At 41.6% G+C, this 21,463-nt stretch overlaps 4 protein-coding genes across 4 annotated transcripts; 2 read left to right on the forward strand and 2 right to left on the reverse strand.

Moving 5' to 3' along the window:
• Positions 1-6,607: 6,607 nt before the first annotated feature.
• Positions 6,608-7,664, reverse strand: MELLADRAFT_114167 (uncharacterized protein; the record flags this gene model as incomplete). Its single annotated transcript, XM_007419018.1, has 2 exons — positions 6,608-6,839; positions 7,006-7,664. The coding sequence occupies 2 exons, from the start codon at positions 7,662-7,664 to the stop codon at positions 6,608-6,610; spliced, it is 891 nt and encodes a 296-aa protein (XP_007419080.1).
• Positions 7,665-12,198: 4,534 nt separating this feature from the next.
• On the forward strand, positions 12,199-13,440 carry MELLADRAFT_73711 (uncharacterized protein; the record flags this gene model as incomplete). Its single annotated transcript, XM_007419008.1, is given in 7 exon segments — positions 12,199-12,337; positions 12,423-12,490; positions 12,570-12,653; positions 12,742-12,818; positions 12,896-13,013; positions 13,103-13,354; positions 13,374-13,440. 6 exon segments carry the CDS (start codon positions 12,317-12,319, stop codon positions 13,254-13,256), a joined length of 522 nt encoding a protein of 173 aa, XP_007419070.1.
• Positions 13,441-14,246: 806 nt separating this feature from the next.
• Positions 14,247-17,007, forward strand: MELLADRAFT_73714 (uncharacterized protein; the record flags this gene model as incomplete). The annotated part of the gene is made up of 8 exons (XM_007419009.1): positions 14,247-14,604; positions 14,985-15,170; positions 15,251-15,325; positions 15,430-15,562; positions 15,635-15,906; positions 15,981-16,149; positions 16,210-16,499; positions 16,770-17,007. The coding sequence occupies 6 exons, from the start codon at positions 15,002-15,004 to the stop codon at positions 16,496-16,498; spliced, it is 1,107 nt and encodes a 368-aa protein (XP_007419071.1).
• A 3,494-nt stretch (positions 17,008-20,501) lies between these two features.
• Positions 20,502-21,210, reverse strand: MELLADRAFT_84564 (uncharacterized protein; the record flags this gene model as incomplete). Its single annotated transcript, XM_007419017.1, has 3 exons — positions 20,502-20,906; positions 20,976-21,143; positions 21,205-21,210. 3 exons carry the CDS (start codon positions 21,208-21,210, stop codon positions 20,502-20,504), a joined length of 579 nt encoding a protein of 192 aa, XP_007419079.1.
• Positions 21,211-21,463: the final 253 nt, after the last annotated feature.

The following is a 21,463-nucleotide window of genomic DNA, read 5'->3' on the forward strand; positions in this document are numbered from 1 at the left end:
CTGATCAATACTCAAATTACGCACAGGCCAAGGTTATTGTAGCACAACAGTCGCCACCCAAAGGTGGCCTATATGTAAATATAAATAAGTTAGATACATGTTTCTTTGATCATGAACAGGATGTTAAAAGAGAATCAGACATAGTTCAAAGTATGGACTTTCTCCATCAGTTGATTACTTCTAAGCTTGAACACGCGCACCAAGCCTGGAGTGCCGAGAGAAAACGATGTGCCAAACAGAAAGCTGGGAGAATTGATCAACGCCGCCACAGATACGATACTGGTATCGTATCGCCGATACCAGTACCGTACCGTGTCAACAAATACCTGGGGCGACAGTATCCAATATCGTACCTGAGTACAGGTACGATACCCAGAACCGTACCGACGCTTGCGATACCTATATCACCTGTGGTCAGGTACCGTACTGAGTTGTAAGCAACAATACGGTACTATACCGTATCGTTCAGTATCAATGACGATACGATACGGTACCGTATCGTTGCTTACAAAGCCAGGTACTAAACCGTACCGACCCTTTTTTCAGTTAGCTCCCGCAGCAAAACTCCCACAAACCAGCTAAATCGATTTCACACCAAGAAATTACAGTAGGGAGGCACAAAGTAGAGAAATTAAAATAAAAGAGATAAAATCACACCCAGCCACGTCAATCACCCCCTCCTTTCTCGTGCCTCATTATCCTTTGCAACACAATCAGCCATGATATCTTGCGCTGATTCAAACTTGCCTCGCATTTTGACACCTTGAACGGACCACAAAAGCCCTCCAACCGTGCGCTCAATAGTTCGTGGCTTGAGAGACATTCGGTCATGTGAGCACACATCATCCGAGGCAGAAAAACCTCTCTCGACTGGGCAACTACTTGCGCTGATAGCCAAGTAGTCCCGGGCTAGCGAACTCAATATCGGATATTTGCCCTCGTTGAGCTAAAAAGCAATGGTCATCAGTACATTATACTATAGACAATGTTGCATCATAGGAATGAGTGAGGAACTTACCCTCCACCATTCCAAAGCCAAATGGGGATTCTCAGCTACCTCAGGCGCAGGATCCTCGGCCATCTCTAGATACGATCGAAGCTTGTTGGCGGTATTTCAACGGTTCTTCTCTTTATGTTTTCGGAATTCTTCATCATCTTCTCCGAGCTTCTTGCTTTGGCCTACATTGTTAATTGCTGGGTTTGGCGCATTCGTCCAACTTTCCTCCATTTGCGCCTTGCGTTGAGAGTATGCTGTTTCAATCAGCTCTTTAGCCATGTCGGTCTCGGCAGAGCGCTCTCCAAATGCGAAGTCAAAATAGTCAAGACGTAAACTTGGATGTAATACGGTTGCGAGCATAATGACGTTAGAGCTAACGGCTTCCATGAGATACGACTTTACTCGCACAAGCATGGCGTGGTGCATTGGAAAAAGCGGATCTGCTCGTGATTTCGTTGCATCAATCTTCTTTTGGAGAGTCTTCCGGAGTTTGACATACTCCTGTATGACAAGCGAGGCGGTAGGTCCATCTTGTTCAAAAAATTTAGTTAAATTTTTGAATTCCTACAATGATGATAGAATGTTAGTAATATATTCGACAAGTAATATATTTGACAAAGTCGGGAAATCAATGTGATCAAGAAAAAATAACTCACTTGAAGAAGCTCCATTAAATCTCTCACTTGTCGCCATTCATCTGGCAATATCATGATCTTGTTGAATATTCCTCGTGGTCGATTGATGTCTGGGGGCAGTGCAACCTCACCAGCTCGACTTTGACCTCGGCGTGGTGCCTCCATCTGGTCTTCTTTCAAGATTTGATTGATGACCTAATAGCAAGAATCATCAAATGTCAGGAAGAGGAGATAAGAAAGAATAAGAAAAAAACTTGAAGTACTTACTTCCCGGGCGTTGTATAACCGAGTCCAGCACTGCAATTTGATGTTCCATCGAATACCGTAGCCAGGAATTGGCCTCGGGAGCTTTTTAGAGCACAACTTTTGGCTGACGGCATCAAATAGCATGCACATCACAGATGAGCCACCTATCTTTCGTCCTACAGCATCCAACTGATAAAAACATGATCAGAAACCGTGTAGTTAACAAGTATAAACAATAACATACTTTGGTGGTGAGCAAGTGCACCCCATTGGCTGCAACCCGGTCGGTCGCAGCGACTTCTTCGTCGCGGTGAGGCCCATCAACTACATCATACCAATTGGATGGCTCTTGAGGTGATGTCAAATCTAAATCGTCCACTTCTCCATCTGAGTCTGAAACATCATCTTCAGGACCGTTGTCACCCTCACCGTTTTCTTCCTCTTCAATCACAGTCTGTAAAGTGTTTGTTGGAACCGGAAAATCACCCAACATCGTTGATTTGACAAGCGGTGGAGGTGGGGCCTGAATTCCAAGGGCTTGGAGGCCAGCATTGACAATCAGCGCAAGTTTGTGACAGACACATCGAACCCTATCCGTCTTATGATCCCATTTAAATACTTCATTTCGATCGGCACAGTATTTGGTGAGTCTGACATTCATTGCTTCGGCTAGTGTGTTGTTGTTGCTGCCAGAGTCGTGAGTCTGAGCTATCATGTGGGGAAATCAGAAAGCAATCAGTGAGATGTAGAGATGATTGGAAAATAGTAGAAATGGATGGGATGTGAATTAAATACTTATCTTCAAATGTAAACCGTGCTTTGTCAATAGGTTGATGAGTGGCTCAGCAAGCCATTCGCCTTTGTGGTGCCACGCTATAAGTTTGAGGGCGAAATGCCGTGTGACAAAGGTCCAATTTGATGTTATGTAAGTTACACTGGCGCCAATAAAGCCGTATCGGTTTCCCTTGGTTGTCCACGCATCGTGGATGAGACCAAAGGAACTAGTGAGGGACTGATGCAATGGAAAGTTTTTAGTAGACTGTATAGTTCAGTCAAATATAAGAAAAGGAATAAATAGCTCACCTTGAGTTCTCCAATGACAGACGCTCGCAATTCAAGGTAAGCCTCGTGGGCAAACTTCGCGACCCATGTCCTTCCAAACAGTTGAGCATGCGGATTAGCATATCTAAAACAAGCACGTAGATATACGTCCTCCACCCGAGCCCAGGGTTGGGCAGTCCTGATGACCCACATGCCCAGCATCTGGTTGAGTGTTTGGTTGTCGAACTTGTGAACCTTCTGAGCGTAGGATAGAATCGAGCTCTGTCCTTTGACGGTGGTCCGAGTGGCAGCCTCGCGTCTCTCGTCCCAGATGGTAAGCGGCAGGATACAGCCTTGCTCGATGGCGAGGTCTCTTTTCTTGCAGCCCGGCTTTCCGGATTTATTGTCTTGCTTGGATCCATCCCGATGAACCCACATGTTGGACGTTGATCCACCAAAGGCTGATACTTCAGCATCGCAATATCGGCATACGACGTAAGACATCTTTCCGGGTTGCTATCAATGGTGCAAAAGGTTAAAAGACAACAGAGACAACATTAAATTACTATTAGATTTTAGAAAAGAGAAAGTCATTGCTATATGAAAAGACTCCACTTACATCGTTTTTCCCGTGAACTAGGTCTGGAAGGTAGTATTCACGAAGAGGATCGAATACTACCTTACCTTTTTTCTTGGCCGGTTTTTTGAGGACCTTGTCGTTCTCCTCGTCTGAGTCCTGAACCAAGTCGACCTCGAGATGCAATTGGGTTGTTGAAGACGGGTGAGCAGAAGAAGCTTGATCATTGCATTGAGCTGGAGGTTGACCAGAGCCAGAAGGTCAAGGTTTTGGTTTCACTGGTTGTTTGCCTTTGATGTTAGTACTAGCGTTCGGTTTGGATTGTACTTTGCGAGAAGTCTTGGTTTGAGAAGTCCGGGTCTGAGAGGATGAATCTTCCTCTTCCGGATCATAATTGTCACGTTTGCGCTTTGATGAGCCGGTAGATGAAATAAAGTCTTCGTCATCTGTGATGCGGCGCATGGCACGGCGCGAGTCGACAGGTGATGATAACATTAGAGATGGTCTTCGCAATGGGGAAGGTCGAGAACTGCGACGATATGGTTGTTGCTCAGTGGATGATGAGGCAGACATGTTTGTGTTTGCAGCGATGAATTTAAAAAAACAGAATGTGAGTGGAATGAAATATTATAGCAGTATTGGATGGAGAAAGAAAGAAAGAAGATAGGAAAAGAGGATGAGAGGGGGACAAACGCACTCGATGGAATGCATAGGGTAATCATATACCCCCTGTAACAGCCTTGAGCTCCATACCACACTTAGCCTGCCGAGTTTCCGTCGCCATAGTTCCATTTCGAGGTTGTATTGGGTGTAGAGCAGGATGCTTTGGGTGGGGTGAGTCGCTGAATGCAGGGATTTTTAGACTGGAAGGGGGAAGGTAGGCGAGGAGATGTATGGTGGGCGGAGTAGGGTACGGTTCCCAGTATCGTAGCCGGAATCGGGTACTGGCGACCCCGGGTATCCGGTGCCGTACCGGATTCCGGCTACGATACTGGGAACCGTACCTTGACTAACGATACCCTAATCAGGGCCCCTGGGTATAGTATCGGTTATTCGGCTATGATAACCTGAGTACGGTACTGTTACTCTCGGTTACAGTACGGTACGGTACCGGTACTGTAACCGTATCTGTGGCGGCGTTGCATTGATTCATGTTGCGAGTTTGATTCCGATTTGGACTCGGATTCTGGTTCGCAATCACTTTCCGAGACATCTGATATTGGGGAGGTCAATGAGTCACCTTCAGCTTATGTTTACCAAAGGTCAAAAGACAAAGTAGAGAACGCAAAGACTCGTTTAAAAGCAGTCAGTGCATTTTTATGCATCAAGTTGGTATACACACAAGACTGACTATCCTTTTGTGTAACGGTAGATTGCTTTGACAACAATCCAGATGGTTGCCTATGGATGCAGCCGTCGAAGCAATGGTCTTCAAGTGGAAAATACACTCACCTTGCTTGCGTGTGGTGTTTCTGAGCGTGTCAACCAATATCTGTACCAAATCGGACTCAGCTCATGTCGAAAGTCTGCTCTACGTGGTTTACTAGTATTAGCAAAGGATAAAGCAGCCACGATTAAGAAGAAGATTAAATCAGCTGGTACTTTTGGTTTTCTCATATGCATTGATAATATTGATATGATGGAACAAGTACATAGTCGACGAGTAGATTCAACCAGCAAAACGTATCACGGCACTTGGGGCTATATTCACTATCTGAACCCTGATCAACTCTCTGGCCTTGACACTGATGAGTGCACTGTTTCGGCTTTCCAACAATACCTAAAAGACGACATCAAGAAACTGGTTAAGCCTTTAGAATTACTTCCAAAGAAAGCCAAGCAGAATCAATGGGTCTTAACTTTGAAAAACCAAGCTGCTCGAGTACTTCTACGCTACACAAAAAACCCGGAGAAGTTCAAAGACATCCCAGTATTGAATCTACCCTCAGTTGATCAGATCAAGGCTGAAAAACCGGATATTGACATGCTCAAGCTTATGGACTCCTCTGATAACGGCTTGGACGGAATCTCTTCACTTTACGACGAATTGATCAAACAAACTGGCCTTCCCCCTGAAGACTTTGCGAGTAGATTACAGATGGTCAAAGGCGATCTGGGCACTTGTCTCAATTTCTTAGGTTTGGAAGGTCAACGTGTCCCTTCAAAATTTAATGATGAAAGCCTCGCTCATTTGATTATGGTACCAGGTGCTGGTCACACCTTGTGGAACATTGCACAAGCAATTTTGTTACATCATTGGGGTAAACCGGATGATAAGAATGATCTAGGTGCTTGGCGGACTGTAGTAGAGCTTGGTGGTCAGAAGGACAGACCCACTGCAAAGAAAGACTTTACTTCTATGATACGAACAATCAAACAGGCTCACGAAGCCACTCTCACTGCTTGTATCTTGTAAGACAGAACTTTGGTAGTATCTTTGTATGTCAAAGTTTACTAATCAAAGGTTTTTCTGTTTGATTCAAGTTCGGTTTTGGGTCTTACCGCTGGCGCTGTCAAAGAACCCATCAATATATCAGTCGAAGATTTCAACAAAACAATTGAAACTGTATATGACCAATTTTTATCAGGCCAGGTCCTTCGTCAAGCCCGTCAGCAAAAGAACAGCAAGAAAATTCAGTTATTACTACGACGTATAAGGGACTTTGCAAGTGTTGTTGAAGCCAATCGTGCCATGTCTGACGGTGATATTGGTCGCCTGCTCATCATCTGGAAGATGTGGAGCGTCATGGCCCAGGGTCTGAAGGGCCTTACCCATTACTCTAGGTATCTCCCTCGTCTACTTCAACTGCTCACTAAAACACTCCCAAAGTCTCTTTCACATATTATTCTACACTCGCTGTTAATCTCTCCAACTGGTCGACCAGGCCATTTTGTGGCCAAAGATTTTTACTTGGAAGTCCAAAATTATTGGCTCAAGTACTTCTACAACCATGCGGTGCGTATCAAAGTATCTAACTCATTAAGAAATTTCAAAACGACTCTGACAACTTTTTTTGTTATTTACCTAGGGACCTGGAACTGACATTAAGCGATTAAAGGAGACATTCTCTCACACACTTGGTCTTGTAAGTGTTGAAAACAAATATTAGATTACACATCTGGCTGATAATTGATGAGCATCCAGCTTTCAGAGTTGGTCAATAAGATGAAAGGCCGAGCTGGTCTCAATAACGTTCGCCAGTCACATAAGAACAAATTGACTCCAGCTTCTATGATGTGATTCTTGAACATGGCTGCATGTGAAGGTCTCTTAGGATCCAAACCTGACTCTACTGGAACAGATGGACCGATTTCAGACATCAATCTACTAGGTATTTCTAAGCTTCAAGAGGATTTTGTTAATAAGCGGCTGGAACACTTCCACTGGCCGCTCTCGTCAAACTACACACAAGACAAAGATGATGATAATCAGCAACCTGATCAACGCGAAGGCTTTGGAGACCTTGATGATGAATTCATTGCATGGGTTAGTGGGGAATAGGACGTACCTCTCTTGGTAAGCTTTCTCTCTTGCATCAAGTTTGCTTTTGGGCACCCTGTCAAACTTCATCCAATCTATACAACGCTGATTGTATTCATGTTTTCGACTTGCTGCCTCTTTATCCGCCTTCACTTGTTCTGATGTTCGTCGTGTTTTCTTTTGAACAGGACCAGCTGGAAATGTTGTTGATATGACATCAACTGAAGTAATGATTTTCAGTGCTTGCTGTTCCTCAGTTTTTTTAATTTCCTCTCTCATCCTTTCCATCTTCCTTGTGTAGTCAATTGCTGTATCTCGGGTCTTCCATTCTTGAATGTACTCAAAAACAGCATCCACACCACCCTCAATGATATCACCCCCCATAGTCTCTTCAATGTCTTCGGGAGAGTTCACATCATCAAGGTTTTCTACAATTTTCTTTGCTTGGTCCAGGCCGAAGTAATCTTCACTTTCACAATAGCCATCATCCCCAAAGAGTTCTTTGCAATGTAAATCAAATATGAACACCAACTCGTCTGTGAGCTCCTCTAAAGCTGGGTCTAGAGGTCCACGTCGCTTCCTAGGACCTTTCTTTTTGCTTGTAGGATTGCCAGTTTGAATCTCAGCCTGATCAGTCGGTTCATCATCAGGTCTGTGGAAGTGTTTAACATTGAAGACATCGGACATTGCGTCTATGTAATTTGACTCAGTCAATCTAGGTAATTTGACTCAGTCAATGTAGGTAAGTTGTGTATCAACATCACAGCTGCTTCAGGTTTACAATTGGAGCACTCGCATATGGGAAAACCATTTTCGAGCTCTCGTTGCTGTTCAGCTAAAACCCGTGGATCATTCTTTTGACATGGAATAACCCCAATCCTGTTGTTATTTGCCCCAAAATGACGGGTGTGAGTATCCCAGATAGGTGATCCATATTGAAGAATCAACAGCTTACGTGTTTCCAAGCAATAGTACCACTCGCAGGCATATTGTAGTGGAAGCAAATGTATTCATGAGCTCATCGTTGGTCACACAGGGGCAAAAGTAGATGCTCACATAGGTGTGAGCGTTGAAATTTTTGTGTTTCCTTCAATGTTTGTTCAATTTTGCTTTCCTTTTCTTTCCCTTTTCTTTCCCTTTTCTTTCCGATTTCTTTCTGCTTGTCATCTGATTATGTGATCAACAGGAACTGAGCAGACAAACTAAGCCTTCCTCAGGCTGTATTCCTGGGCAAAGAAGTCTGAGGAAGGGCTGATCCATCTGCTCAGTTTATCTCAGCTGCTCAGCTGATCCTGAGCGGCATTCCCTGTTTCAGTAGGCTCCAAGGGACACCACTTATGATTAGCTTAGGGGCTGAGCTGACCTGAGTATCCTCTTGACTAATTCTCCACAGTATCCCTTGGATGGATCACATAGGACCAGCCTCTCCTCAGGCTTCATGGCTCCAGAATGAAGCCTGATGCCCATCTGCTCAGTTGACCAATGCTGCTCAGCTATCCCTCAGTGGCATCCCTCAATCAGAAGGATCCAAAGGATTTCACTGCTCATTGGCTGAGGGGCTGCTCATCTAGTCCTCAGGGGCATTCCTGGGAGAAGGATCCAAAGGATGTGACTGAGTATTGGCTGAGGGGTTGCTCAGCTGCTCAGCTAGTCCTCAGGGGAATTCCTGGAATCAGAAGGATCCAAAGGATGTCACAGAGGACTAGCTGAGGGGCTGCTCAGTTGATCTCAGCCCCTCAGTGTGAGCAGCTTTATCCAGGGGACATCACTTAGGATTAGCTGAGCGGCTGAGATAAACTGAGCAGGGGGATGGCTCTTTTATGAGGTTTCATTCCTTAGCAAGGAAGTCTGGCCCATCAATGACCCAGCCAGGGGATGATACTGAGTATTTCCTGAGCATCTCAAATGGGACGGCCCCTGTGCAGGCCTTCACTAAGAAATGAAGCCTGAGGAAGGTGTAGTTCATGTGCTCATTGTGATTTTGACCAAATTGCGGAGTATTCAGTGACTCATGAGCTGATCCTGAGTACTCATCTGGACTCAGTTATTGCTCATCCAAGATGGAAATGAGCCTTCTCAAGAAATGTCAAGCAAAATGTGAGCAAAACAGGCTGATCAACTGAACACAGCCAAAATTGTGAATTGAATGAATCTGAAAGAAAATGAATCTTTTTTGGAGACTTCAAAAAAGTCTACAACACTCACATACATGTGAGCATCAATTTTGGCCCCTGTGTCATTTCTTTGGTGTCATTCGCATTGTCTAAATTTTTTGTATTCTTCTTTCGAGACTTCTCAACGAAGTGAATAGCTAGTCCCGGTCTATTACCTCGTCCACATTGGCCGAAAAGTTGAGCAAGTTCCGGCAGTCCGGTTTGTCCTACAACTACTACCTCCATAACTGACGGCCAATCTTGACCTAGACCCAGCGCATTGGTACATGAGATTATTGGAAATTCAGAATTAGTGTAACTATCAATTCCTCGAAGCTTCTCTTTTCGGCCAGTACATGAATGATACCTCCTAATAAGAGTACTATCTGGATCGCGCCAACCGTCTGGCGTTCCTCAAGCCTCATTGACTACTTTCATAACTTCCAACGTGGCATTTTGGGAATTTGAGTAGATTAAAGTTTTGACTAAATCCTTGTCAGGAATGACTTCTTTTTTAGCATAGATTGAAAGAAGATCCTTCGGTATTCGCATGCCTCGTTTCATTGGAACTTGGATGATTCTGATGTTAGAGCAACTGAGTTCTCCCCGTACAACCTTGATGTCACACTTTCGGATGCTCAAATTGTTTAGAATGGCCGAAAAGGGACCAGGCGCACACGTGGCTGACATCAAAAGCAGCGGGATTTTATTTGTAGCTAGCAGTCAAAGACAAAGATCACCATAAGACGGTCGAAATTGACCCCCGTCCTGTTGACGCATGAAAGCCATGCAATGTTTTGCTTGCCCATTTTGAACCATGCCCCACCAATAAATCATGTGAGCCTCGTCAATCACCTTTAGCACCAGCCGGTCTTGAAACCACTCGCTGAAATACACCACGAAGACGCTTTTGAGCGGAAGGACGTCGGGATTGTCCGAGATCGTATGCTTCCGTCGGCACCCCCGTTTGGGCTGTCCTCTGGATGTCAGTGCGTGCGGACGTCCGCAGCACACACTCAGGATGCCAGGCTGGGCCTACGTTTAAATAAGAACACCCTTGGAAGCCCGTGGGATGTCCCAAATTTTGATTCCGACCCGGGCTCCTTGGATCAGTTTCGTCAGGATATCCCTTCCCCTGCAAAAAATCCTGACGTCCCTAGGACATCAGCATGTCCTTGTGGTGTACACGCGCTCAAAAGCCTTGGTGTTCAAGAATATCTCCGGGCTCTTCGAAAAGTTACACAATTTGATTTTGACATCAGATCCGATTGTTCATAATCTTTCTATTATAAAGAATTCCTCACCGTGTATATCACACTGTAAAATCCGGCAGCAATCTCCTTTTCCACCTGCTCTGTGAAAGACTCTTTCGTGAGATTGACGGAATTGATCTTCCAGTTTTTCTTTTCGGCAACCTACATGATATGTACAATTATTTCTTTTGACCGAGAGAGACATAGGAAATAATGAGGTTTATTCACCTGATTGTCACCCAAGGCGTCTAAAGGATTGATCACAAGATATATTGCTTTCAAGTCTTTTGGAAATAGAGCCAGAAACATTTCTGCGATTTGTGTTTTTCCATAACCAGTACCCGCCAATACAAATGTATCATAACCCCTGACCAATGCCACCACAGCCTCGACTTGGAGTTTTTTAGCTGGACAATTGTATTTTGTCATGTGATTGTCTTCAATTAACTTCATCAATTCGATGTCGGTGAGAGCCATGATATGCTTTGGAAGCACTGCTTTTGCTTGCGTTTGTTTAGCAATGGTGGTTGCAGCTGCCGGCCCAATCGATTCCGTAGGTCGTCGATTGTTCTTCTGGATCATCCTAGGGGTTAGGGGACTGGCTTTTGAGCTTCAAAGTGACATTTTTCTTGGAGTATCACCCATGATAGTGTCGGTAAGATCCTGTAAGATCACGAGACTGAGGAAATGAGCAAAATTGAGGAAACGAGTTTGTCTTTCTCTTGTCCATCCTGCTCATCACTCTTTGTCTCATTTCTCATTTCTCTCTCTCTCACAACTCTCTCTCACATCTATCTCTCTCTCTCGTTTCTCGTTTTTCTCTCTCTCTCGTTTCTCATTTCTCTCTCTCTGTGTAGTCCAAAACGTTTTGGACACATCGGTCTCTCTGATAAACCGTCCGCAGTTGTACGATTGGTTTTCTCGAAAGTTACACTTTTTCCGTCGATCCTGAGGACAAGATATCATTTTGAAGTTCTTTCGTGTTTGAGGAAGCATGTGTACAAGATGTAGTTCAAACACTTGGCCTATTCAGAATGTGCATATAGTTGATGGTGGAACAGTTAATGTGAACTTTGATGAAAAATCGCTGAAAGTGCCGAATTCCAAATTGGTATCAAGCCAAAAATTCCAATAAGTCGTAAGTCCCTCCTCCGCAAGCTCCGGGGGACGCGCGCGGTTTGAAGGAGGTACTTAGTTAAGTTAGAGTATGTACTCGTCTATCCATTTAGACAACATTGCCTGCTTACTAACGTCTTGCAGGGGGGAGCATGTCCGTGTATACCCATGCAAATGGGACGTACTCAGGTCACGTTTGCCGCAAGTGAGCGCGTGGCTGAGTAAGCAAGGCGCTGGGGCTCGTTTCTGCTTTTACACGGATTTATCAGGTGGCTTGTAACTATTTGTAAATTGTGATGGCTAACAGCGGAAGTACGAAAGCCGGATCTACGCGAACATATAACGTTGCAATCAACCTGATCGACCATGAACGGTCTGTACACCCGTATCGCAAGCATAAAAAAATGTGTGTCACCTAAATGTTTGGTTATTCACAAGTACCCTGCGTCTCCGTCATCGAGATATCCGTGTGTTCTGCGTTTTGTGCAGCCTTTGATAGCTTGAGTATCATAGAACAATTCATTAGAAGATTATCACCGTATTTCATGCTAGTCATATCCGGCCGTGCGCCTGATCACTTTCAGATGCCATCGATTCGCAAAATCTCGGGTCATCAAATCGTCGAATTAGGAGGATGCTCAGGCTGCTAGAGAGAAGCATCCGAACACATCTACCGCCAATAGGGTAGCATCTGGTAGCATACTATATAAGCGGTCAAAGTAGCCGCGTGAAGTTCGAGCCATTCAACCCACTCTCTACCACTTCACACCCATCTCTACCACTTCACACCCATATCCGATTATTTGCCTCTTTAGCTATGGAGAACCCAGTTACCGATGTCAGTTTTGTCTATGGCCATATTCATCATCATCAAAGCTTCAGGATGATACACTGATACGCTAGAATCAACACCTTGGTAATAGATCGAAAATGTCATTAGATCCTTGACTGAGCCTAACAAAGCGTCTACCATGGGTATGAATGTCGAGAAGTCAGTTTTCTAAGCCCTATTCTAAACATCGCGATCTTTCTGAATGATATCGGACATCTATACCTTGTGGAGAAAATAGATACTTTACCGAGGATGCGGTGTTATATCACCCCTTTTTCAGGGTCACGGGCCGAGGGGGCATCAAGGGAATCTACAAGACACTGTAAGTTTCTCACCTTGCATCGATCTCAGTCATCAATATCATATCATCACCGATTTGACCGTGTTGTCTTACTCTATTCTACTCACAGTCGAATGGGAACGACTGACCAGAAAATTGAGTTTCACGCCGTGATGTTCAACGAAGATAAAACTCAAGTTACTGTCGGTATGTATGCTTGCTCTATTTCAACGGTTTTTATCTCCTTGTATACTAACCTGTTAAACGCTTAACTAACTCCCTAGATTTGACTGAACACATGAATGCTCGAGGTGTTCCGCAACAATCAGGACGTGTAGGACTTCGCTTGATCGTCCGTTTACACCTTATCCATGACACTGATGGAAAGTATAGAATTACTAAGTGAGTATTGGAAATGATACCAAACACAATCTGAGATGCCTTGGCCTCATGCAAATCGATTGTTTTGATTCGATATTTATCACACGCAGACAAGAGGACAACTTTTCATCTGACTCAGCAGCGATTGGCCTACCTGTTATGCCAGGATTGTCCTCCATGGTAAAAGTGATGAAAATGCTCTCTGGGTTGTATATCGGTGGTTTAGGAAACTTTTTTCTTTCTAGAGGATGGTTCGGTCAATGATGTTCTTCTTTTGAGGACTGCATCTTGCTCTTGTCTTTGTTCTTGTTTTCACATCATTCGTTTACTTATTTAGGTCGTGTATCTTTTTATATTATTTATTAAAGAGGGTTTTCCTTTTTTTTTTGCAATTACTGTCTTTTGAAACTGCTAGCTTGAGTCAATTTATTGATGAATGATACAGTCAAACCAGAAAAGCTTGTCACAAATTCCCCGCCAAATTGCTCGAGTTTTGCGGGCAAAATCGGTCAAGCTTTTCCGATTTGACCGTACTATTTGAGAAGTGTCATGTAAACAAGGGCTGATCTGTATGAATCTTCAATCAAGCGGTCAATCATGAGGTATGTTGACAACGATTTTCTTTTGATAGAAGCGATTCTATTGAAGTTGCTTACATATTCATATGGCTATGTTGATGATGATAGAGATTGAAATCTTTTGATCAATGAGATCATAAAGGTGCTGTGACTGAATTGATGATCTGCTTTGTAAGATCATCACAGAACCTTTGATTCAATATCAGATAAGGTCATGATTCAATGTCAGATACGGTCAAATTGTGAAATCAGATGGCACAGTAAGATGATCGTAAAATAAAACTCTTGTTGAAGAAACAAAGATAGACATCAGATTCAAGAAAAGAAAGATGAATCTGATTGGATTGGATTGGATTAATTACCAAAACTCAACATCTGAACCGGTTCTTTTGTTCTTTCTCAAAGCCAGCCTTCACCATCTCACTACACTCATCCATATGACTCATTCGTCAATCGATCATGAATTCATGATCAGAAGATTAAAACTACTTTCAATTAAGAGCTCAGGTCTTAACTCAAACCTCAATTGGTAATCAAATTCTCTTTATCCTTCCAGCCATCATCGTTTATCCACCGCGCATCACCCCGTTGAAAATGAAACGGGACAAGAGATAGACAGAACTCCAACGATTAATGATGCGTTAAAACCATTTTGAAGAAAGATGGCAGCGGTTGAATGGCAAAAAGGTAAAGACAAACACAGACTTTTGTTTGATTCCCACAGCTTTTTCCGTTATAAAGAGACGTCTGAGAGCTTTGAAAGTTTAATTTCCTTCATTCCTTACATAAAACGTCACTTTAGATTTAGATCCTGTATCACTCACACACCAGACCAGTTGGCACTCCAGTGACCAATTCTAACGCACTCCAAACGCCAACAAAAAGCCACTCATCTTTATCACTTGGCTTTAACTTTAGCCCAACTCTTTCGTCCACTCAAGACCGTCGCAACGACTTTCATTCTTTAAGATTCACCTGAATTCTTTCATCCACACGGTCATCCTTAATCAACTCAATTCAAATCATCCTACAAGGTAAAGGACCCTTTTCCTAACCATTCAATCTCGCTCACTTTCCTTTTTCAAAAAGGGAATTTAGCCCAATACCACTTAGCACACATAGCCAAATCTTTTCCTACTACCTTTTCCACCTGTACCTTTTTGTTCTTATTTGCCCAGTTTAGATTGCTGATTGAAATCTTCCTTTCTCAAATCTTTCGTCTGTTTTTTTTAATCATCATCGTACGACCTATCTCATTGGATATCACTCTACCGCCCTACTGTCTGCTTATCATTAATCAATCTTAACATCATACTTAAATTAATAAATTTGGTAAGCCCACATTATCTCCCTTCCTGCTCATCGAACGTATCAAATTAACTTTTATCATTCTTTGTTTTTTTCAGCATAATAGCTCCAGAAATCTTTAAGATGTCTATCTCAACTTCTCGATTACTCGCTTTTTTGAGCATCATCACTCTTACTTTGGCTCAATCTCAAGATACTGGTGGTGATGTACCTTTGTACACCAAGAAATTCACTTGGCCAAATTTACCTCAACAAGCTGATACGGGAAACGGTCCCAGAGGTACTCAACAAGGTTCGTCGAATTCATGAAATTTCCTCATCCTAATTTCTACTCTTGACTAATTTTTCTTTTTGGGATTCGTAATCCTCTAGGTTATAATCGTTGTAATTCTACTACTCAAAACCAGAATTCAATGTGTCAAACCTCTTTCCTTAATTCGATCAATGATAAGTCTTCTTCTCCAACTCCTCAAAAACTCATTCATCACTTCGTCTTTGTATGTATGAATCCATCCTAATTTCGGTTCTCTTGTTTCGTCGCGTGTGATTACAGTTCTGTCTTTGGGGTGCCCCTCAACCAAATACAGTTGTTGGTGATGTAGAAGGTGAAATGGTAGCTTATTGTACTACTAAGAAGTTCGGTACTCGTTTAATTCAAGGTGGAGCACTTCAAGGAGTTCAATTGTTGAGTTTCGATCATTTAATATCACTCCATCCTATCAAATCTCACTAATTAATGATGAACTGTGATTTCAGAATCCGAACACCTGGTTACATTGAAGTTATCGGATTCATTGATCAAACTGCATTAAACTTACAAGCCAATGATACAGGTGGAGAAGAAGATCCTCATGGAGCCGATCAAAGAGGTAATCCATTAGGCGGCTTAATGTATTCAGATGCTTTCAACACTCCAGGTGGTCCAGCTTATACTCAAGTAATTGAATGGAGTTATTTCATTGGAAGTGGAATTTTCTGTTACAAAGCTTGTGATCCTGCTGGTCCTAATGCCGCTCAACTCTGCCAACGTACAAAACATTTCTTTACCTGTCTCTCTTTTTTTGAAAGAAATCATACTGATTGTTTTGTTTGATTCGTTTAGATGTTTATGACCGAATTGGATGTCGATACAATGCCCCAGCTAATTACCCTGCCATCAATGGCACTTTCCAATCTTGTAAAGGTGATAACCAACTCCCGGCTGGTATTTATGTAGACGGACCTACAACGAAAACCTTTGTTCAACCCCCAGAATCACTCGGACCAATTGCGTAAGTTCTACATTACTTCAATAACCCTCAACTTTGATTACTGAGATTTGTTTTTTATAGTACGATTCCTTATACACCAGTGATCCCAGCCACATCCGAATGTACTACATACACCTCAGCAGCACTCTACACAGATTTGCCTGCACCACCTATCAACACAGCTACCTTGGCCGTTCCTACTGGTACTTCTAAACCTTCCGATACGAATAACGGAAACAGTATGCCAGCAGCTACCGGTACATCTGGTCGAAATGCAGCTTCATCTGATGCTTCTTCTTTAGAACTTCATGGGGTCTTCATGGCTCTTTCGGCTGTTGTTGCTATTGGATTCGGAATCAGTTTAGTTTAAAGTTGAATTAAACTAATCATTGAACCTTATCATCCTTTCTATCTTTTATTTCCTTTTCTTTTTCATACACATTCTCATCACACCTCATCATTCATGCTGTTCTTTTGTTTTGTTTTTTTGGGATTTTTTTTCGTTTTGCTTCGTGTTGTTTATTACTTTATTATATGACATATCTAAACCCGACTTTCACTTTGATCTTTAATCATGATCTACACTTTTTCCCTTCACCTCCCTATCTCCTTTTTGTTTTCATTGATGAGTTGTTTTTCAGATCGACTCTTTTTCCCCTAGTTTTCACAACTTGTTGATATATTTTTACCTCTTGAATGGTTTTGTGTGTGTGTGTGTTGTGTGTGTGGTTTGTGCGACTTTAATATTTTTTTACCAGCCAATCATATTGAATTCTTATCATTGTTTTGATTGTTTGGTCTTCCTTTAACCGATTTACTTCTTTCGTGTGGTTTTTGGTTTTGGTTTTTAAGAATGATGTAATGAATCATTTAACATTTACTTTGAAATTAATGTAATTTTTTTTCAAAACCTTGGAGAACAGGTGGATCTGCCTGCACCAGGGAACTGGACAACTGCCTGCCTTAACTTTTAAACTTGAATTTTATTAGTTGACTCGTGTTGAAGGAGCACTGAGGTAGAGGCACAAGCCAATTCTCCATGCAAATTAAAGTCCCTTATATTCCTAGACTACAATTGTTATTGAACAACAAACAATCCTTTTTGTGTTAGTCATGGGTACTATCAAGCCTTCTTATGTTTAACCTCGCCTTCTTTACAACGTCCAGAGCAATTAAATGTGAAAGACTTTTTCTCTTTGTTAAGACCCAATTGGGCAATTGGAATGATTCAATATTGAACATTCAAGCACAAAGCTGTCCTATGAGTCAACAAGCAAAAGAACCTATCCTAAATCTACTCAGATTTTTACCTTTTATTGTGGCCAATTTCACATCTGCTAATAAAATTCATAACATTTAGAAATCACTGAAACCTTGCCTATAGGTTGGTAAAATAATTGACCATACCCTCTACTTATTTGACTGACATTTCTTTTGAGTACAAACAGCTCACCCCTTCCATGGTGTAAGTTAGTCAGCAATTCCAAATCAGGCATAGTTCTTCTGATAGATTATCATTGCTAAAGACAATTTCTCATCATCTTGGCCTTTGATTGCTTGATTTCACCAGAACTTCACATATGACATATTTTAATATGTAATGATGAAGTCTAGATGAGAAGTCCAATTTTCCCTTGATTTGTTGATTCTAGGAAGAATATGAATAAATTGATAGCAAAAAGTTTTGGAAATTACTATTTACCCTGCATATGAGTAAATTGGTGCATAATTGGTGCCCTAGATTTCATCATGATTTGCCTCACAGGTCAAATTAAAGCTGGAAGAAAATCCAACTTTTGTATATAATCACCAATCACATTTAAAAATACTACCCATAGACTTAAAGGGTGTAGGGGACAGAAATGTAGAGAAGTGTATTGCAAAGTGGAATATAAAATTTGTTTTGTATGTATCTTAATAAACATTTAAGATATCCAAGATCACAATCTTAACTATAGCACAAAAATTATTGCCGTCAACAAACTGCTTTGTGGTCATTCAATCGATGAAATCAATGATGAACTCATCACCAAAATTTGTCCATGTTCTTTCTCATGATGGAAGTCACTCTACAAACGTACCGACACTGTAGTCAGAGACCCGGATACCTAAGAGAAACAAGGCCGTCACACCATCTATTTGGCCAAAGATTGTGAATTCATGGTTGAGCTCATCAACGACAATCCAACTTTGTTCTTCGACAAGATCCAGTCGATGATGTACAATCATACCAATACCCCTGCATCTTTACAGACCATTGCAAATGACTTGAAAGAAAGGCACTGTCTTACAGTTCATAAAGCTTCAAAGGTTGATCCCAATCAATCACCTGAACTTCAATCTGATTATTCAATCTGGCTTGCCAATATCCCAAACAAATGTCTTGTTTTCATGGGTAAGCTCGATTTATTTTTTCTGTCTTTGATAACTGACTCAATAACTGACTTGTAGCATGTCTATTGGATTAATTAGACAAGACCGGGCTCCGAACATTAGATGTGATGCGCTCAAAGGTTTGATCCAAGCAAGGCAAACATCTACCAAAATTGGAATGAAAGCGACTTGGACCTCACTACAGCATGCTTGCGGCTGTATGCAAGATGGGATTATTGGCATCCCATTCGCAAGTTGGTGCCTATCTTCAAGTTGACTTTGAAGCTTTCTTGAAACACCTTCTGGTAAGTCTTTCATCTTTCTTCTGGTCTATAATCAATCAAGCTGATTGATTCAACAACTCCAGCTTCCTGTGATGAACCTGTATCCAGCTTGTAATTCAGTCTTGGTGTTGGACAACACCACCATTCATCGCGGTGGAGCAATCGAAGAGATGTGGAAAGAGATGGGGATTCTCATATGCTATCTACCACCGGTTTTGCCGGATTTCAACCACATCAAGCGGATCTTCAACGTATTTAAAGATAGACTTAGGAGGAACCAATGTTGGATAACACTGTTGATGAGCTGGGTTGTATGCAAGTGGTGATGAGTGAGGTTTGTACCAGCTCATTGATAATGAGTCTTTACAAGACTTATGGATATTTCAATACCGGGTAAATTTTGAAGCACTTGTTGTATGGTTACAGTTAATGTTTTAAATCCTCAATAAAAGTCCCACAGTTTGTTTCAAAAAAAACTTCTTTATCTGTGTGGAAGAAATGAAAAAGGGCTCTCATACCCATTCATTGTTTTTTTTGTATTGCCCAAGTTTCTGTGAGAGACTTGTTGATTCAAGAGTTTCTTCTCATGGATCAAGTTTGGTTCTTTGAATACCATCTGAGCAATCAAAGAAACCGCACATCTCAGAAGTCAAAAGATATTGAATTCTGCAAATGAACCTGACTTTTATTTTTGACTTTCACTACACCAAACCAATAATATACCAGGAAGTTTAGAAAAGTCAAGATGTAGAAAATACTCAGCAATGCATGAGAGGTAGGAGAAATTCAAAGAATATATGGTTGAATCAGTCTTTTATTTCCCATAATTTTTCATATTTTTTCATATTTTTACCTTGAGTTTTGAAGATGTTACGTAGAAAAATGATTCTGGGGTGTATTTGGTCAGAAACTCAAATTTTGTCCAAAACTACCCAGGCTTGGGCAGAAACTTTTCAACAATCACGAATACAACAATTTTCTTTCAATTAAACTGGCAGTTGCACATTATGAAAGCCACATACTGGATCTACAGTTTCCATTTGGATGCTAAAACCCTTGTGGAACAGATTTATAAGCTTTTCTAGCTTTACTGTTGGGGATGGTGATTGCTGTACCTTCTTCATTTTTGGACACACACCACTCATTCTAATGTGTATCTGGTAAGTTAAACATGCATATTTCAGAATGGGCTGACATTCCAGATGTTGACACAAAATTGACAATTTTATTGGTCTCGCAAGGTTAATGCCTCCATGACTGCCAGCTTTGGACATAAACTGAGTTTCTGACCTGATATACACTGCTGCCGTAAAAATCTTTAAAAATATGCAAGATGATGGGCACACACAGGGGAATACAACCCATATTTTTCCATATTTTTTTGACCTGTTCTGCCTTGTGTATAATTTTCTATGTCTTTTTAATTTTCTAAACTCGGCGGTAAATTTGCAATCTGGCATAGTGTTTGATTAATTCATGGATCAAATCAAGGATTCAGAGAGCACTAGCCAATTTGATTTCTCATTTTAATTGTATAAACTCTCACTTGGGGCAAATTCTTGATGAATACATCACAAAATCATAATTTTTAATTACAGCAGTACATATAACCAGTCATACAGTTGTTTGGGGGGGTTAATAATGAACACAACAATAATTTGTTGAGCTACAAGGATAAGTAATGTTTACAAGACTAGTTACCAATTGCATAATCTTTCATTTATCTTTTATTTTGTCAAGATAGGCCATTTGCATCGCCTTGAACTCCTTGAGGTCAGTTTGATATGATGGTGCACTATCATGTAGACAGACCGCAGTTCCAAATGCAAATTCCAACCTCTCAAGGGTAGGAACATCCAATGAGGGAGAGAGGAATGCTTTGAGGTCAACAATGTCGCATTTGGTGAGAAGGTCTTGGGGCGCTTGATCATTGAGCAAAATCTTAGCCCATTTGAGATAATCTTCAAACTCAGGCCAATTGTCAGGAATCTGTGAGGTTGATTGAACTGTGTCAGCAGTGTATTCCAATCGTTGACCGGGTTTAGGGTGGATTGGAATCCATTGAAATTCAGTTCGTCCAGTGGGTGGTAGGAACTCAGTAGCACAGTGCTTATGCATCGCCTAAAAAAGTGGAAATGGTTGATTAGAAAACTGATGAGGAGAATGATAAGAATGAAAAGAAAGACTCACCCCGTCTTGAGCCCAAGTGTCCAACATTGCATGGCTCAAGTATACCACTTCCTTATTATTTGCTGGATTGATGCATCCTATGCATTCTCTACCTCCGATCAAAACATACCCAAATCGTCTCATGAGCCCCACTCTGGCTTTTTGCCAGTCTGGTTGAACATTGATTCCCTGCAACAAAGCAGTAATCAATATAGATATTGATTGAAAACAAAATGAAATGAGCACTTACCAGCATTTCTAACTTGTTGACTTGGGCTGGAGCCAATGAGTTTGGATGGTTCTTGCTAGTCAATCAATCAAACTCGTCCTCCTTCTCAATCCATCAGAAAACATGAGCAATCAAACAATAGAAAGAAATGATAGAAATGAAATCAAAAGAAAAAGAACTCATTTCTTATTTCAAATGTCTGACCGTCTTTGGGTTGTCCATGTAAAGACAAAAACCCACCTCATGATCTTGACTTTTGATCATTGCTGCATTAAACTTA

The sequence above is a fragment of the Melampsora larici-populina genome (genome assembly GCF_000204055.1).
Source record: "Melampsora larici-populina 98AG31 unplaced genomic scaffold MELLAscaffold_119, whole genome shotgun sequence".
Lineage (NCBI taxonomy): Eukaryota > Fungi > Basidiomycota > Pucciniomycetes > Pucciniales > Melampsoraceae > Melampsora > Melampsora laricis-populina.